Source organism: Psammomys obesus, unplaced genomic scaffold (assembly GCF_907164565.1).
Source record: "Psammomys obesus unplaced genomic scaffold, mPsaObe1.curated_primary_1811, whole genome shotgun sequence".
In the NCBI taxonomy this organism is placed as follows: Eukaryota; Metazoa; Chordata; class Mammalia; order Rodentia; family Muridae; genus Psammomys; species Psammomys obesus.
Genome location: NW_026596088.1, coordinates 1,195,476 through 1,213,873, shown reverse-complemented (window position 1 = coordinate 1,213,873; position 18,398 = coordinate 1,195,476). Strand labels below are relative to the sequence as shown.

Below are 18,398 nucleotides of genomic sequence, written 5' to 3'. Positions count from 1 at the left end.
TTCTCACAGGCTCAGGAGAACGTATTACAAAATGTGGGGCTTGTTATTTGATCTCATAGTTTTCAAGAAAGTATTTACTCCAGGTTGTACTGTCAGAAAGTGGGGTTTTGTTGTTTGCTTGTTTGTTTGTTTGTTTTTTCGAGACAGGGTTTCTCTGTGTAGCCCTAGCTGTCCTAGAATGAAACTGCTTTTTCTTGTTCACTGTCACACTTGAGGGGGAAAGGACAGGACTGGCACCCCCCTTTTGGCAGAATATTAAATCTTCTCGTTACCAGAGACTCTTCTAATGGGTCCACTTTGCACCTTCACACAGCTACTGTCCTCAGCGAACACTTAGATTTGCACCCCACCCCACACACTAAGCAGTAAGAAAACCACCCAGCCCCAGAAAGAGTAGCTGCTTTTAAATTATTTATTTATTTATTTCTTTATTTATTTATTTATTTTATGTGCACCGGTGTGAGCGTGTCAGATCCCCTGGAACTAAAGTTACAGTTGTAAGCTGCCACGGCGCTGGGAATTGAACCTGGCTCACTCTGGAAGAGCAGCCCGTGCTCTCAACCTAAGAGCCATCTCTCCAGCCACCAGCAAGAGTAGCTTTGCCCAGATCATCCAGTTAGCTGATGACAGGGTTGAAACTAGAATGCTGATTTTGGTTCTTCCTTCTTTCCTTCCTTCCTTCTTTCCGAATAGGGTTTCTCTGTGTAGCCCTGGCTGCCCTGGAACTCCCAATGTAGACCAGGCCGGCCTCAACCTCTGTGTCCTGAGTGCTGGGATTAAAAGTGTGCCCGACCACGACCCGGCTTCACTTTGGTTTTCAATCATCACGCGAAACCTCTTCCACTTCAGGGAAGGCTGTTAACATCTGAGGTATCAGCTTCTAAACTTGATTTTAAAACGAAAGACCTCTCGTCCACAGTAGCTCCATCTTCGTTCTCCACACATCTCCTCCTTCACCATCGTCTCCTCCGTAGGGCCTTCCAACTTGGGCGTCCTAGTTGCACTGCCACTTCCCCTGGGAGGCCTAAGGCGTCACTGGAGAACTTGGTTTTTGTTGACTGTTCTTCCCACAGTCGGCCAAGTGCACCGGGCTAGGGTAGGAAAACCACGCCCAACTGCCCTCTGCGCCTGTTTCCTCTCACGCCAGTGACGAGCTCCGCGAACTGACACCGACTCGGTCCACACGAACAAGGGGCAAAGGGACACTGGGCGCTTTCTCCGCCCGGGATCCAGACTCCACCAGAAGCCACGCCACCGCCGCCCGCACGCCAAACCGCAAGGGCACCCGCCGACTGCGCATGCTCCAGCTCTGGGCCCCGCCCCCCGCCCCCAAGACCCCGCCCCGGCCTCGCCGCGCCTGCGCAGCTGCCGGCGCCGGCTTCCGGGTAGAGAGAGATCGCAATGGGGCGGAGGGTGGACGTCGCGGAGTAGCGGCGGCGAGTGGGCGTGTGCGCCTAGCGGTCGGGCCCCCGCGCTGGAGTCGCGGGGTCTCCGGGAGCCGGGCCGGGGCGCGGAGAGAGCCTTCCACTGCCACCGGCGTCGCTCACTGGCATGTCGGCCGAGGCCTCTGGCCCGGCGGCGGCCGCGGCCGAGTGCCTGGAGTCCCCTAAGCCCTCGGGTGTGGAGCCCGCCTCCCCCTCGTACACTCTGAAGCCCCTGACCCCGAACAGCAAGTATGTGAAGCTGAACGTGGGCGGCTCGCTGCACTACACCACGCTGCGCACCCTCACGGCCCAGGACACCATGCTCAAGGCCATGTTCAGCGGCCGCGTGGAGGTGCTCACGGACGCCGGAGGTATGCGTGCCGCCGGCACTCGTGCTGCCCTCCAGCCCCCAGTTCATCCCCGGCTCCCCCGTCCCATCTCTGCTTTCGTTCGTTCAAAGTCTCCCTCCTTCCCCAATCCCGTGCTTCCAGCAGTAACCTCTCTTCTCCCCTTAGTTCAGAAAGCCTAGGAACCAGCCTTGCTCCAGGTAGCACCTCTCAGACACAGCCTTTTGTTTGCCCTTCTGCCTTAGAGCTGCCAACAGTCTGGGGAACTGAAAGGTCTGTGTGTCTGTCTCTAACACAAGTTCCTGCAGATCCATAGGAGAAGGCTGCTTTGGGTTTACCAGGGACCTGAGTGAAGGGTGCAGCTCTCTTTGGCAGGTGAACCTTACTGAACCTTCTCGGAGTGCTGCCTTTAAATTTGGGACCCACCTGCTGTAGTATATAGCCTTAAAGGGAAAGGAGTAACAAAGCTTATGAAAGCAAACACTTAGGAGATGAAGTTCAGCTTTCAAAAACGGAAGATGAGAAAGTCTCGGATTTGGCGGTATTTGTGAAGCCCCAATTAGTACTAGAGAATGTTTGGTAAAGGGAACTGATGAGTTAATTCCCTTCCCATGGGTGTGGGGATGTGAGGGCATTGTCACAGAGAGCCAGTTCTTTGAATAATGTTATTACTCTATTGTGGTGAACTGGAGGGTTGAAGTGGGCATTTTCATCAAATGAGAGGCTTAATACAAGGGGTTAAATTTACTGCTAAGGTTCACCTGCCAAGGAGAGCTTACCATGGGGAAAGTTCTCCGTGATAAGCTGGGCTTGGTGGCATATGCCTGTAATGCTAACATGTAGCGTGGGCTACATGGTGAGATCCTGCCTTACAAACAACTTTATCTTGGTGAGAGCCTTCTGACTGTCCAGTAGATTTGGGAGGAAGTGATTCTATGACAGCTGTGTGTATGACTCACTGGAGATGTTTGAAAGTTTTTGGACCTCAGGCAGAGGTTTGAAACAGATAAGTATTTAGGCTTTCTTTTCTTTTTTCTTTTTCCTCCCCCCCCCCCCCCCCAAGACAGGGTTTCTCTGTGTAGCTGTGGCTCTCCTGGAACTCACTCTGTAGACCAGGCTGGCCTTGAACTCACAGAGATCCACCTGCCTCTGCCTCCCTGGCACCACCCCCCAGCATATTTCGGTTTTCTTATGGCTTTGGAATCTGTTCCCTAAAAATGTATTAGCTTCATTCCCTGCCCCCACCAAGCCATTTTCCTTTTTCCTTTTCCCACTCCACCAGGTTGGGTACTGATTGACCGGAGTGGCCAGCATTTTGGTACAATCCTCAACTACCTGCGGGATGGGTCGGTGCCACTGCCTGAGAGTACCAGAGAACTCGGGGAGCTGCTAGGTGAAGCCCGGTACTACCTGGTACAGGGCCTGATTGAAGACTGTCAGCTGGCCCTGCAGGTGAGACCCTTCCCCCATCTTCTGAGTACCTGTGCTTCTATTCTGTCCAATGGTTAACGAGTACAACAGAAGAGAGATACAGCCTAGAGAACCTGGCTTAGACCAGACGTAACCCTCAGGCTTTTGGCATTGGGGGCCAAGGTTCTGGGCAGCATCCCTGCCGCTTGAGTCAGGACCCCACTAGCAACTGGCGTCAGGATTGTTGTTATTAGAAATACCTGCTCTGAGCCGACCGTGGTGGTGTGCACCTTTAACCCCAGCAGTCAGGGAGGCAGAGGCAGGCACATCTCTGTGAGTTCAAGGCCTGCCTGGTCTACAGGGTGAGTTCAGGACAGCCAAGGCTACACAGAGAAACCCTGTCTCAAAAAACAAAACAATAGCAACAACAACAAAACAAAGAAAGAAAGAAAGAAAGATACCTGCTCTCTGCTTGCAGCTGTTCCTACTTAACTTGTACACAACCCCAGTCCATTCTGTCCTTTGCTCAGAGTCTTGAGTAGCTCTCTGGGCCAGTAAGGGGGTGTCAATTTATATAAACTAAAATTTTTTATTTCCTATTACATATTTGTGTGTGTGTGTGTGTGTGTGCGTGTGTGCGCGCGCGTGCGCGCGCGCGCCACAGTGGAGCACTTGTGGTGGCAGTCACAGGACAGCTTTCCACCAGCTTGCTCCATGTACCTTCTTGGATGGAGTACCGGCCATCAGTTCCGGCCACTGAGACACCTAAGCAACCTGCTCTCACTGCGTCACAGTGAGGTTGGAATGTCATAACCTCTGGGATCTGTCCTGCCCTGGGAGGCAGCACCCCCTTCTCCCCCCTACCATTCCTCCCAGCCCCTCAGGGCTCTTGTTTTGTTTTTTGTTTTTCAACAGTGAATTTTTTTTCTCAAATAAAGTATCATAACAGTGGAGCCATACTCCATAAACAGAGCTGGGGATTTCCAGGCCCTCCTGTCTGTGCTCTGCTTTTGTGGATTCTAAGGATTCCTTCAGGATGCCCGCCATCTCTGCCATGCCTAGTGTCATGAGCCAGTCAGTTCCTGCTTCTAGCATTCTGTTCTCATATTGCAAAAGATAAGAAGAATAAGCACAATGTAGTGTTAACTCTTTCGCACTGTTCAGGGTTTTCGCAATAGCACAGTAGTAGATTGTAAGTTGTGTGTCTTGAATGCCAGTTGTAAAGTAAGTAGAGACTAAACTATTCTCTCAGGGAGTGCTCACTGGCTTTAATGTGTTGATTGTGTTTATTAATGTGGGTGTGGATACAAGTGAGACCAAGCCATAGCATGTATGTGAGAGTCAGGGGGCGACTCCCTCCTTCCCCAGTCCTTTGCCTCCAGCAATAACCAGTAACTATGTCAGATGCCTGATTTGTACCATGTGTCCTGGCGATTGAACTCAGGCCTTCAGGCTTGGTGTCAAGGTCTTTTACCCACTGAGCCCCTTCATTGGTCTGCTTCACTGGTTGGCTTTTGAAATCCAAAAGTACAGAATTCTTTTGGACAGTACACATATTTTCCAAACTTTTTATCTGTAGCCCATAGGAAAAAACTTTCATTTTGTGCTTGTATAATTGAAGGCATTTTGTGAAAGAGTGCAGTTAATAAAATGTCCCTCAATATATGGCTTCCTTTGCCCTCCTTCTCTCTCTCTAATGTTGGAGACCCATTATTATGACCCATTAAAGAGTTACCATGTAGCTGTTTGGAAAATACTGAATTAGGTTTTTTAAAATACGTTTTTTGGGGGAGTGACATGTGCCACATCTAATCCGTGAAGACCAGGGGACAACTTTGGAGAATGGATTCTCTTTTCCTATCTGGTCTACCTGGGAACAGGGAGCTCAAACTCAAGTTGTCAACTTCTACACTCTTTCCTCTCTAAACCGTCTGCTGGCCCTGAACAAGACCTTGGAAATATAGCCCTGCTCAGTTAATTTATGTTACTTTTCAAAGATAGGGTCTAGCTGTGTAGTCCAGGTTGGCCTTGATCCTCTTGCTTCAGCCTCCTGAGTGCTGGGATTACAGGTGTGCATGCCTAGCTCTGCTCTGTAATTGAAGTTGAGCTGTTGTCCTTGCACACCATGAAGTCAGGAGGGATTTCGCCATCTGCTTGTTGGTACAAAGATACAAAGAAACATTAGGGATGCATTCAAAGCCAGCGAGTTAAGTTTGGGCTTCAGCTTATCTCACTCCTGAGTGTGCCCCAGCTCCACTTAGTCCTCAGGGCATGATAGAGCATCACTGGTTAGGCCAATCTTTTCTCTTTCAGTTTTGTGTCCCCTCCTTCCCTTCATTCCCACTCCCTTGTCAGTTTCCCGGACTCCGTCCCTTGTCTGCTCCTAATGTGCTGATGGGTATGCTTGGATTATCTCTCTCCCTCGATAACCTAAAGCATTCTGTGTGTATGCATGTGGTGTGTGTGTTTCCATCAGCAGCGCCCTGCTGGGGCTCTTAGTGGTAGTTTTCGCTCACGGCTTCTTGCAGGATCTAGTTACACCGTGTGGACTGCTGGGCTAGATTACGAGCTAGTTTCTCACCACACTTAATTGGTACATTCTCCTGAGTTTGGAATTTGCTTTCTCCTTCCTGCTCCTGCTCCTGTGGGCATTGTGATTGTGTCCCCTTCTGGTCCTGTGCAAATTTCTTACAATTATAACTTGAGAATTACTAGACCATGGCATACATGCAAGCCAGATTTCAGCAAATATGGTCAGATTGTTTTCTCAAGTGGTTTCATTGCTTGTCCTCCTGGAGCGTGTAAGAAACCGCATTAGTCCTTGCCCTCCTCCATGTTTCTAATTTTACCATGTGGATAGGTGTGGAGTGATCTCATTTGACTTCATGTACTTGTCATTACTAATGAGATTGAGCATCGTTCTCATACCTACTCATTCTTCAGGAGCCCATTCTGCGACAGCTTTATGTATTTGCCAGATTTTCTCCTGAGTTTCTTGTGTTCTTGTTGCTTGAAATCCTTGTTTAGTTCCTAGGAGAATTAAGCCATGTTACATAAAAGCACATGTATTAATATTTTAAAAAAAATGGCTTTTCTCTTAAGCATCAGTGATACTGTGTACCTACCATGCTTGGGAGTTCAGAAGATACTTATCCAGTCATGCAGCACACATGAAATCTCAGTAGTCAGTGGACAGAGGCAGCAGAACTGTCAATTCAAAGCCAGCAAGAGTTACGTAGAAACTGGGCATAGTGGTGCACACCTTTAATCTCAACACTGGGGAATCAGAAGCAGGCAGATCTCTGAATTTCAGGGTATCTGGTCTGCAGTGTGAATTCCAGGATAGCCAGAGCTATACAGAGAAAGCCAGCCTTCCTTCCTTCCTTCCTTCCTTCCTTCCTTCCTTCCTTCCTTCCTTCCTTCCTTCCTTCCTTGTTACATAGGGAAATCTTATGTCAAAAAATTGAGGTGTGTGTGTATATACATTTATATACACACATACTTTTTTTAAGCATATGCGTGCATGTACAACATAAGTGCTCTGACTGCATGTACACCTGCACGCCAGAAGAGGGCATCAGATCCCAGTATAGATGGTTGTGAGCTGCCATGTGGTTGCTGGGAATAGAACTCATGACCTCTGGAAGAGCAGACAGTGCTCTTAACCACTGAGCCATCTCTTCAGCCTCCTCAGGTTTATACATTATCAGTATTTTCTCTTAGGATGTCAACCGTCTGTGGAACAGAGATGTATGTTTGATGTTTAGGTATGCTACAGTGGAAGGTCAGAGTATAACTTGTGGGTGTGTTCTCTCCTTCAAAATCTGTGCCCTTGGGACCAGGCTCCGGTTGTCAGGTTTGGTGACATGCATCTTTATGTGCTGGCCCAAGATCTTTGAATTTTTAAATTACAAATAGCCATTTAAGTGTGTGTGTGTGTGTGTGTGTGTGTGTGTGTATTGTATGTGCACTTGTGTGCATATGTGTATGGAGGCCAAGCATCTTCCTCAGTCACTCTCCACACTATTATTTTTGTTTTTATTTATCCTTTTTTTTTTTTTTTTTTTTTTTTTTAATTTGAGATAGGGTCTTTCTTTATTGCTCTACCTGGCCTGGAACTTGCTGTGTAGGCCAGACTGACCTCAAACCCACAGAGACCTGCCTCTGCCTTCCGAGTGCCAGGATTAAAGACTATGCCCAGCTTCCAGCTTACTTTTGAGACAAGGTCTCACTGAGACTGACTTGGCTAGGCTTTTTGGCCAGTGAGGAGGCCTTGCCTGCCTCTACTTCCTCAGCGATGGATTACGGTACATGTCATAGGCTTTGTACGTGGATGCTGGGAGTCTGAACTCAGGTCCTCATGACTGTATGACGGGTACTTTACTGACAGAGCCATCTCTCCAGCCCCACCGTTTATTATCTTTATAGCAGTATTATCAACTGTGGAAATTTAGGAAATGGATCAACAAAAATAAATAAATAAAGCACCAATTTTTCCAGGTTTTCGTGTGTATGTGTGCATGTGTACGTCTATTCACTAAACTGCCATGTCATATGTACTGTTTTGTATACTGATTTTATTTCTTGACATGTTAATAATTGATATTTTTCTACGTCAATAAAGTTTACTCTAACATCCAGGGCACATGCTCCAGTGTCTCCAGTTCTGCCTGAACTGTGCTGAGCAGCTCGTTGATAGTTTCACATTGTGTCTGGCCATGTTCTGTAAGACTCTTCCAATCTGAAACAGCTTGGTTTTTTTGTTTCTTGTTTTTCTTATAAAGCAGAGTTGTTAAAGACATTGCCTGTACAGTGGTCTGCTTCCCAAACCTGCCTGTACAGTGGTCTGCTTCCCAAACCTGCCTGATTGCTCAGTCCTGCTCTCATTTGGCACAAACCCTGATATCTCCCAAATTTCCTGTAAATTAGGCCATACATTTAAAGATTTGAGGTTAGCCAGTTACAGTGGTGCACGCCTGTGATCCCAGAACTCCGGGAGGCAGAGGCAGCTGGATCTCTATGAGTTCGAGGCCAGCCTGGTCTACAAAGTGGGTCTAGGACAGCCAAGGCTACACAGAGAAACCCCGTCTTGGAGGGAAAAAAAAAGTAAATAAATAAATAAAGATTTGATGTTGAGCATTTTGGTTAGAGCACATTCTAGGAGGTGTAGTATATCATACCATATTATATCAAGACACCCCTGGTGTTGCTGATATGACTAGTGAGCTCAGAATTGGTCCCTGACTTCAGATGGTAGACTGAGTCCTTCAGTGTGGTTATATTTCCTTGTTGCCAACTGTAAATTCATGTGTGGTATTAACTGGGCATTGTGCAAACAGCAGTTGCCTGTCAACAACACATCAATTGATATTCCTTGCCTGAGTCAGTAATTTTGTTAGGGTTATGGGATAATTATAGGCTTAGCATTTCTTCAGTGTTGTTCCATGGGGTCATTTGTAAAGTCATGCTTTGCACTGTCAACTGAGTAATTCTCGTAATTAATATAGTCAAGCGGTGTTGGAGGAATGGTGGCGGGGAGGAGGGTTACTTGGGTTTTCTTCCTGTACTGCTTTTTTATTAGCTTTATAATTTTACATACAGAGCTTCTTATATATGGACTGTTTAAAAAAATTTCTGTGTGTGTGTTTCGCCTGCACTATGTGTTTGTGGACCTTATGCATGCCTGGTCCATCAGATCCCGTGGAACTGGAGTTATGGATGGTTCTAAGTTGCCATGTGCGTGATGGAAACTGAACCTGGATCCTCTTCAAGAGCAGCAAGTGCTCTTAACCTGAGCCATCTCTCCAGCCCCTCATATATGGACATTTTAATCTGTTTTTTTTTTTTTTTTTTTACATTTTAATCTTAATGAAACTCACTTTTGTAAATGTAAATTATGAAAGGGTTTAATTCTTTTTTTGTTCTACATAGAGTAAGCCAGTTTTTTAGGTACCATCTGTTAAGTTTTGATAGCTAGTATCCAAAATCACCATCAATGATTCTTGCCTCCCTGGAATTCAGGCTTTTTTAAATCTCCTCCCACACTGAACAGGACTGACATGCAGCCATGTTGTAGAGATACACTGTGGAACTGGAAAGACAGGGTCCCAAGTATTTACAGCTGATTCTGAATTCCTGATCCTTCTACCTCTACTTTCTGAATTCGAAGATTTCAGGTGTACACCACCACGCTCGGCTCTCATGTGTGATTTTTGAAGCTAGGTCATAAAAGGTATAGCTTCTGCTCTTGGACCATTCACTCTGGTAAGCAAGCCAGTATATGAGGAACTCAGACAGCCTTTTCGCAGTCTCCCTGGTGAGGAACTGGAGCCTTCTGTCAACAGACTCCCAACTGCTCGGGCCAACTTTATGGGACACAGATCCTCTGAGCCTGGCTAAGTATTCAGATGGTGTGCTCCTGGCCATCGTCTTGTTCTGTATTGTTTGTAGTTTTGAGACGAGGTCCCCTTCTGTATCCCAGGCTATCCTTGAACTCAAGATCTTTTTTCCCGTCTCTCATAGGCTGGGATTAGAGCATGTGCCACTGTGGTTAACTGTGGCCATCATCTAGACTAGTTCATGAAGTTCAGACCCTCAGAAATCTGAGAAGGCAGTAACAAATGGTTATTATTGTGTAAGCTGCTTTGTCTATAGCAATTTGTTAACAAGAGGTAACAGACTATGACAAGTACAGGTCCAAACCAGCAAAATCCAGGCACTGAGAAGGGGAAGGGGACACAGATGTACCCCTCACCAAGAACCTGCTGGAATGGATACTTTCTGGGAATGGGAAAATGAGTGTTCTCCAACGGAGGGTCACTCGCTATATAACCACACTCCAGGGCAGTGTTCAGGAATAGAAGGCCAACACAAAACAGACTCCATGTTTTTTGTTTTGTTTTGATATTTGCTGTCCTACTGGCTTTCTCTTTTCTCTTTTTTCTTTTTTGGTTTGTTTTTGTTTCGACACAGTATCTTACTGTGTAGCCCTGGCTATCTTGGAATTCCCTCTGTAGATCTCAAACTCACAGATCTACCTGCCTCTGTCTCCCAAAGTAATTAAAGGGATGTGCCAGCACCACCCAGCCTTTTTTTTTTTTTAAACATGCTTTCTAAATTTTATTTACCCTTATTTTATACACTTGGGTGTTTTGCCTGCATGTATGTCTGTGAGAGTGTCAGACAGTTGTGAGTTGCCATGTTGGTGCTGGGATTTGTGGTCCTCTGGAAGAGCAGTCAGTGCCCCTTCACTGCTGAGCCATCTCTTCACATATACATTCTTTATTTTTGAGAGGGGGGAAAAACATGAAATTGGGTAGGTAGGGAGGTGGAGAGGATCTGGGAGGAGTTTAGGGAGGAAAAAGAATATGGTTTAAAAAAAAAGATTTAATAAGCTAGGCAGTGATGGCGCATGCCTTTAGAGGCATGTGGTTATCTGTGAGTTTGAGGCTAGCCTGGTCTACAGGGTGAGGTCCAGGACAGCCAGGGCTATCCAAAGAAACTGTCTCTTAGAAAACCAAAAAATTAAAAAATTTAAATAAATTGAAAAGAAATAGATAACAAATTATGCATTCTGGTGTGTGGACTTTCTGTGCGAATGGTATGCCTTTAATCCCTTCAAGGACTCCAGATAGATGTCTCTGTGCTCCATGCTAGCCGGATCTACAGAGGAAGTTCCAAGGCAGCCAGAGCCACACCGTTTCTTATTGCTTGTCCTGGTAGAGGAGTATGTAAGCCAAATAATCGAACAGTGGAATAAAAAAGCCAGGAACTGTTTGCACATTCTCAAGCTTTCCAGATAACACATGCAATTAACAAATGGCTTCCATGCAAAGATTAAATACAGGACATTCCCAGGAAAATGCAGTCTAAAGATAAATTCAAGCACGTGATGGTAAAGTTCTTTGTTTGGACCCCAGAAGTCCCCAGAGAGATGCCCGGAGAATCGTTGAGTCACACACTAGGCTTTTGTTTTTCAGGCAGGACCTTCCTTTGTAGCACAAGCTGAACTCAGGACCCTACTGCCTCAGCCTCCTATATACTTGATTACAAGAATGTGCTATCACGCTCACCCAGATAATAGCTCTTCTAAGAAGCCTGAGATTGCCAGGTGAGGTTACTCACACCTATCATTCCAACACTCAGGGAGGCAGAGGCAGGTCCATCACTGTGAGTTCAAGGCCTGATCTACAAAGTGAGTCCAGGACAGCCAGACTACACAGAGAAACCCTGTCTTGAAAAACAAAAACAAAAAGCCAAACCAAAAGCAAAAATAAGCCTAAGATTACACTCTCCTGATGGGCACACTTTTAATCCCAGCACTCAGAGGCAGAGGCCTCACAGTGAAATCCAGTCTAAAATAAATTTAAAGGCAACTTAAGATGTGGCTTCTCAGCAGCATTTGCAAGCCCAACGTAGTCAAAAGCTCTTTTCAAAGAGGCTATTGGTGTGTGTTTTCTCTGATGACATGAATCCTAAGCTTAGAAGACAATAAGCGTCTAAGGCATTGGCAACATCACCCACCTGGTCTTAAAGGGGCAGCCACAGGTGAAGCAGAAGAGGGCTTTGGACAGGGAGCCTTGTGCATGTGGGAAGCAGGCTGAGGAAACAGGGCTATGAACATCTCTTGGGAGAAGGGTGGTGGCTTGGGCACTGGAACCATGTGAATTGTAACTGGCCAGGCGTGGGCAAAAAGGGTTCCCTAGGTACCAGTGAGATAGAGGCTATTGCATGTGAATAGATGGAGGTGGCAGTAGAGCCAATCTTGAGACAGCATCCAGTAACTGAAGGCACATAAAGCTAGTCATGAAACAATGGGCCGTCCATCTACTCTTTTGCCTTATTTTCTTCGGAGAAATCAGCTGTTAGGCTATAAAGACATTCGAATAGTCCTACAGAGAGGTCTAGGTGGCAAAGGTTGGATCCTTTGTGTAACAGCCATGTACATATAAGTAGTAGCTATATTTCTCAGAAAGTGACCTCAAGAGGCAGTCATGCCCTCAGATGCCCACAGCACCTGCTGTGTATGCCCCCATGGGAAAATCTGTGCCAGAGGCCAGGAGCCACACCCAAGTTAATTCCTGAGCCGAGGGAAAGGGAAATGAGAGATCCGTTTGGTGAATGTAAGCTGTGGAGTCTAGGGCGAGTCATCACGCAGCCATAGATCACACCTGTGCGCTGTGCTCCCGGCGCTCTCAGTTCTCAGATGTGGACACGCACCTGCTTCTGGTTCTGTTGTGCTTTCTTGTGTTTCGTCTTGCACCAAAGCTACAGTTTTCATCATTTTGCTGTCAGAGCGTATCTTTATGTGCTTCTACATTGCTGTAGTAAGTGCAGACTCCGATGCAGCCACTGCTTGTTTTTGTGTTTGGAGGTAGTCTTGTTAAGTAGCTCAAGGTGGTTTCAAACCTGATAACCACCTGCCTCCCAGATGCTCTCAGTACAGGTGTACACATTCCTGGCTTTTTGTCGTGTTGTTTTGAGACAATCTTGATGCGAAGTCCTGGCTAGCCTCAAATTCTGTGTAGCCCAAGCTAGCCTTGCATTTGTGGCTGTCCTCTACATCTGCCTCCTGGGATTATGGCTAGATTTGTACTTTCCCAAATTTAAGCGGCCCTCCCACCTCACCCTCTAGTAGCTGGGCCGTAGGTACCTGCCGTGCCTGGCTTCCAGGTTAACTTTACACACACACAGACACCCCCTCTTAGCTGTGCATTGTGGCACATGTCTTTAATCCCAGCTCTTGGGAGACAGAAGCCAGAGCTGGTCTACAGAGTGAATTCCAGGACAGCCAGGGCTACACAGTGAGACTCTGTCTGGAGAACAAGGCAAGGCCGGGTGCAGTGACGCACCCTGGGATCCCAGCACTCAGCAGGCAGAGGCAGGAGGAGCTCTGTGAGTTTCAGGACAGCCTGGTCTACAGAGTGAGTCTAGAACAGCCAAGGCTACACAGAGAACCCTGTCTCAAAAAACAAAACAAAAAATAATCTCTCAAAAAACAGTTTCTGGAATTTGGAGACAGGCATGGTTTTGGCACATTCCAACATTTGGGAAGCTGAGGCAGGAGGAATTTTTTTTTTTTTTTTTTTTGAGACAGGCTTTCACTGTGTAGATGAAGCTGGTCTCAAATTCAGAGATACACCTCCATCTGCCTTCCAAGTGCTAGAATTAAAGGCTTACACCACAGTGGCAGACTGAGGCAAGAGACTGTAAATTCAATGCCAGCCTGAGCAATTAAGCAAGGCTGTCTCAATGTTTTAAAAATTAAGTTTTAATTTTTAAAAAGGGTAGAGTATAAATCAGTACAAAGTACTTGCTTGGTGTACTCTGCCAGGCTCTTCATTCGGCACGTGTGTCCTGGTCTTCACCAGTCAGATTCAGGAAGACCATAAATATCAGAAGCACACACAGACTTAGGTGCTTGAAGAAAAGAAGCAGTAATCTGGGCCGAGGAAGCTATGGTAGCAAGGCTCTGAGTGGGGCTGGCTCTGTGGGGTCAGCGTGCTGCACTGAGCACTGAAGGGTCCAGGCAGCTTTCCAGGTGGCCTGGTGAAGCACACCCCAGGCAGGCGACCTGGGCAGAGTCAGGGAGGGCCCAGCTGGGCGTCTCAGGAACAGCAGGTTGGCAGGGTAAGGGTGGAGCTGTGCGGAGGGTCCTGAAGCCCAGCCAGCATCAGGGTTTGCAGAGCAAAAGTGTCACAGTCTAGTGAGCCTTCGAGACACTGGAGTGCTTTTCAAGCCCCGAGCAGCTTCCCGAGGCCTTTATTTAAGCGAGGTGATCGAGCACCGCTGCTAATCAGCCTCCACTTCCTCCCCAGCAAAAAAGGGAGAACCTGCCCCCGCTGTGCCTCATCCCCACAGTGACGTCACCACGGGAGGAGCAGCAGCTCCTGGCCAGCACCTCCAAGGTAAGGCGTGGAACCCTGTGGGCTGGAGGGGGGCTCAGCCGTGCTCGCTCTCCTGACTCCACTCTTGCCTCCCCTCCAGCCCGTGGTGAAGCTGCTGCACAACCGAAGTAACAACAAGTACTCCTATACCAGGTGAGCGCTGTGGGGCGAGGGCGTGTCTGTGTTCACACGGCAGAGGCCTAGCGCACAGCTCTGCTGCCCAGGCGGGACTGTGGCCAGACCGAGAGACCACAGAATGCCTACCTGGTGAATGCCCTGTCCTACCTGTACCACCTGTCATCAGTAAGTGAAGTTTAAGTCAAGACTGATAGTGGCTAGCATCAGCTAGTTCCTTATTTCCCAACAGGACTGGTCTCAGCGTTAGCTTCCCCTCACTCCCAATGGTCTGAGGAAGTGTTAGTCTCCGTCTAGAGATATGGTGGCACAGGAGCTAAAGTAACCTGCCTAATGTTGCCCAGTTAAAATGTGGCAGAGCTGGGGTGCCTGGTGATAGCCTGAGGGCCTGCAGCAGGTGCCTCTGCTGTGCAGGGATTTGCCCAGCAGAGGCTTCCCTTCTGAGGCCTACACAGTTGGAAATGCCCTGCTGGGCAGGGCTGGAGTGCTGGGAATCTGGGCCCCGCTGAGGGATTACCTAAGGCCTGCTGGCCCCTGGTCCTCAGCACTTCAGATGACAACTTACTGAAGAACATCGAGCTGTTTGACAAACTAGCCCTGCGCTTCCATGGGCGGCTGCTCTTCCTCAAGGATGTCCTGGGTGACGAGATTTGCTGCTGGTCTTTCTACGGGCAGGGCCGAAAAATCGCCGAAGTGTGCTGCACCTCCATAGTCTATGCTACGGAGAAGAAGCAGACCAAGGTCAGAGGGGGTCAGGGAGGGCTGGGAGGTGGGGCCCTGGACAGAGGCGGGTCAGCAGGTCACGCAAGGGAAAGATCTTTTTGGTGGGCATCAGGGACTAGAGTTCTAGGTCATGGCTTTGTAGCTTGGGAAGGTCACCTCATTGAAGTGATCTCAATTTCTCTATGAAAGGAAGCTATTAGATTAGTGCCAGGTTCTGTTTTGCATGACCATGGTTTTGGTGCTGGGGATTGAACCCAAGGCCTTTTTTTAGAGCACGGTTTACTTATTTGCTTGGCTTTGCCATCCCCCGTTTTTTAAGGATTTATTTATGTGCATAAATGTTTTACCTGCATGTATATAAGTTCACCATATATGTGCCTGGAACTTGTGGAGGGCAGAAGAGAGCATTAAATTAATGGAATTCAAGTTACGTATGGTTGTGAGCAACCAGGTGGTGCTGGGAAATGAACCTGAATCCCCTGCGAGAGCAGCAAGTGCTGTTAACCACAGAACCATCTGGCCAGCTTTGTAAAGCAGGACTCAATGTGAACAGTGGAGTGGGTTCAAAGCTGTTTGCAGCTTCCAGTATAGCATGCAGGTTTGGAAGCATGTATGCTTTTTCTGTATGGAAAATCCACAGAGCTGGGTCCATTGTGCATGTAATCCTAGCACGCAAGAGATTGAGGAAGGAGGAGTATGACTTAAAGGCTATCTTGGGCTGCATAGTAAGACCCTATCTCGAAACCTGTCCCCCTCAAAAAAAAAAAAAAAAAAAAAAAAAATCCATGCTTCACTTTGGAATCTCAGAAGGTCCATTACGAAGAGCAGGTATTTGTTTTTACAGTATTTCAGATGGAATTCAGGACCTCATGCAACCAAGCTAGTGCTGTACCACTGAGCCACTTCCCCAAACCGTTTGCTTTTTCACTTTAAGACAGTCCCGCTAAGCTGCACAGGCTGGCCTTGAACTTGCAATCCTTCTGCCTCAGCTTTGTCAGTAACTAGAATTATAAACTTAGGTTCTTAAACATCTCAGGATAGGACAGGCATGGTAGTGCACACCTTAAGTCTCAACACTCTGATGCAGAGACAGACAGAGCTCTGTAATTTCAAGGGGCTGCATAGTAAAATCTTGTCATTAAAGAAAAAACTGAACCAGAACCCTCAAGCTCATGCTTCTGAGCTTGTGCTGTGAATGTGGTAGCCACTGGGGGCTATTTACAGTGCCCAGAGCTGGAGAGATGGCTCTGGTTAAGAGCACTGGCTGCTCTTTCAGAGGACTCCGGTTTGCTTCCCAGCACACACCGGGAGGCTCACAATGCAGTCCCAGGGGATGCAGTCCCAGGGGATCCAGCACCCTCTTCTGGCCTCCAGCAGCACTGCATGCACCATGCACATAATGAAGAGACAAGCACCCATACATATAAAAATTAATTAGTTCAAATTTAAAACGTCTCAGTACCCTGTGTTAGGCACTGACATAGACTCCAAGCCACAGACACAGCGCATTGCGCAGAGTGCAAGTCCCTTCTCAGTATTGTGGGATGAGGAATCTTGCCCTTTTCCCTGTCAGCTAATGAACTTACCTTTCGGATCCAAACCACATACCTTTTCTCTTTGGATACCTTTGCTCATGAAATTGCAATGCAACTGCCCTAGACAAAATTGGTCAGACTCCTTTTTTAGCTGCACAAAGTGCTGCAGCTCATAGAACACTGGATGCAGAGCAATGCTGTCCCCCTCCCCCAACGTCCCCTAGCTGCTATTAGCCTGGTGCTTGTCACTTAAGTGGAGGTACTGAGAAACTTTGATCAAAGGCATGGGATATACCTCAGCTTCCAGGAGTTTTTTCCCCCCTGCAATTAGGAAGCTAGGAAGACAGAAATGATTGGAATGCAGCTTAAGAAGAGGGTGTGGCACAGAACTAGTTCAGGGTGCATGAGACTCCAGGTACAGTCCGAAGTACTGCAGAGACGGAAAGCTACATTACAGCCCACCTGCACTGCCCGGCAGAGCACCATTTCCCTACCATTCCCCTCCGTTTTTCTTTCTTCTTTTTTTTTTTTAAGATTTATTACGTATAGTGTTCTGCCTGCATGTACACCTGTACACCAGAAGAGGACACCAGATCGCATTACAGATGGTTGTGAGCCACCATGTGGTTGCTGGGAATTGAACTCCCGGACCTTTGGAAGAGCAGCCAGTGCCCTTATCCTCTGAGCCATCTTTCCAGCCCCTCCCTCTGTGTTTCATCATCACTCTGTCTTGGTATTTGAGACATTCTTGTCTTTCTGCTGCTCTTCACTCTGCTTTCTCTAGCTATCTGCCTCCCTCTCTCAAGTTGGTAAAATACCGTATTCCCAGCAAGGCCTTGCCTGAACTCCCTCCTGGAAGATGAGCACTCCGGGAAAGGCCATTCTCGTCCCCCTTTCCTTCTGACTTTCTGCATAAAATGTCAACATCTGATTTAACGTCTGTTTAGGAAGAGGGAACCTGGGCCCTGCTCTAGACGTCCAGCATGCTGAGGGCAAGCTTTAGTTACTGCTGTTATATTCCGGATGTGTAGAGCAACCCCTGGGAGAGTGGCAGGTTCTCGGGGCTTACTAAACAAAAGAGCATCCTGAGAGACGGGGCACTAGGGAAGAAAACCAGCCTAACTGCCTCCAGGGCCTGGAGGGGAGCCCACAGGAGCCCTGGGAAAGCGCTGTGGGTTGCTGGCCTTTTGCAGGTGGAATTTCCTGAGGCTCGGATCTTTGAGGAGACACTGAACATATTAATTTATGAAACTCCCCGTGGCCCAGATCTGGCTCTCCTGGAGGCCACAGGGGGTGCCGCTGGAGGTGGTGGGACAGGCCGAGGGGATGATGAAGAGAACCGAGAACACCGTGTCCGGAGGATCCATGTCCGCCGCCACATCACCCATGATGAACGTCCTCATGGCCAACAGATTGTCTTCAAGGACTGATCTTTGATCGCTCGCCGGCCTTCCTCTTGCTTCTGGGACCCAGTCCCTCTCTTTGCCCCGGCTCTGCTGGCCAAGTCGTGGGTCTGTTCTCTGTCCCTTCATTGCATGCTATGTTCAGTGAGGCCCTTTCCAGTCATTGCCACTCACTGCTAACAACACGGTACATTCCAACATTCCACTCTGGTGGGCTCTTCAGAAGCCGGTACCCACCCTCTTCCACACCCTTGTTCTGGCACCTTTCTCTCACCCTCTGGTTTAGGATGGTGCAGAACTCCCTTTCCCTTCTGTTAACACATTGACCACACATGTAGAGAAACCTCAGTACACCAACCACATTCCAAGCTGCCTTCCGCCGTCGCTCCCCGCCTGCCTCACCTGCCTGCCTCACCCTACCTCCTTAACTTTGTACTAGGCTGGCCTGGACCTGGACCAGCTCGGCTGTATTGATCTGTTTCATATTATTTATTATTTTGATTTTCTATTAAATTATTGGAATAAAGTTGAGCTG

General features: G+C 47.8%; 1 protein-coding gene across 1 annotated transcript; it reads left to right on the top strand.

Moving 5' to 3' along the window:
- The first annotated feature begins 1,380 nt into the window (after positions 1-1,380).
- Positions 1,381-18,394, top strand: Kctd13 (potassium channel tetramerization domain containing 13). The gene is made up of 6 exons (XM_055627323.1): positions 1,381-1,795; positions 3,054-3,223; positions 13,999-14,088; positions 14,168-14,220; positions 14,748-14,943; positions 17,654-18,394. Exons 1-6 carry the CDS (start codon positions 1,552-1,554, stop codon positions 17,888-17,890), a joined length of 990 nt encoding a protein of 329 aa, XP_055483298.1. The 5' UTR covers positions 1,381-1,551; the 3' UTR covers positions 17,891-18,394.
- Positions 18,395-18,398: the final 4 nt, after the last annotated feature.

What these genes read in the sequence shown, in the direction of transcription:
- Kctd13 (XM_055627323.1), top strand. Translation starts at nt 1,552, where the DNA reads ATGTCGGCCGAGGCCTCTGGCCCGGCGGCGGCCGCGGCCGAGTGCCTG. An exon ending in ACTGTCAGCTGGCCCTGCAG is followed by an intron (nt 3,224 to 13,998) that starts GTGAGACCCTTC and finishes CTTCCTCCCCAG; the next exon opens with CAAAAAAGGGAGAACCTGCC. An exon ending in TCCTGGCCAGCACCTCCAAG is followed by an intron (nt 14,089 to 14,167) that starts GTAAGGCGTGGA and finishes CCTCCCCTCCAG; the next exon opens with CCCGTGGTGAAGCTGCTGCA.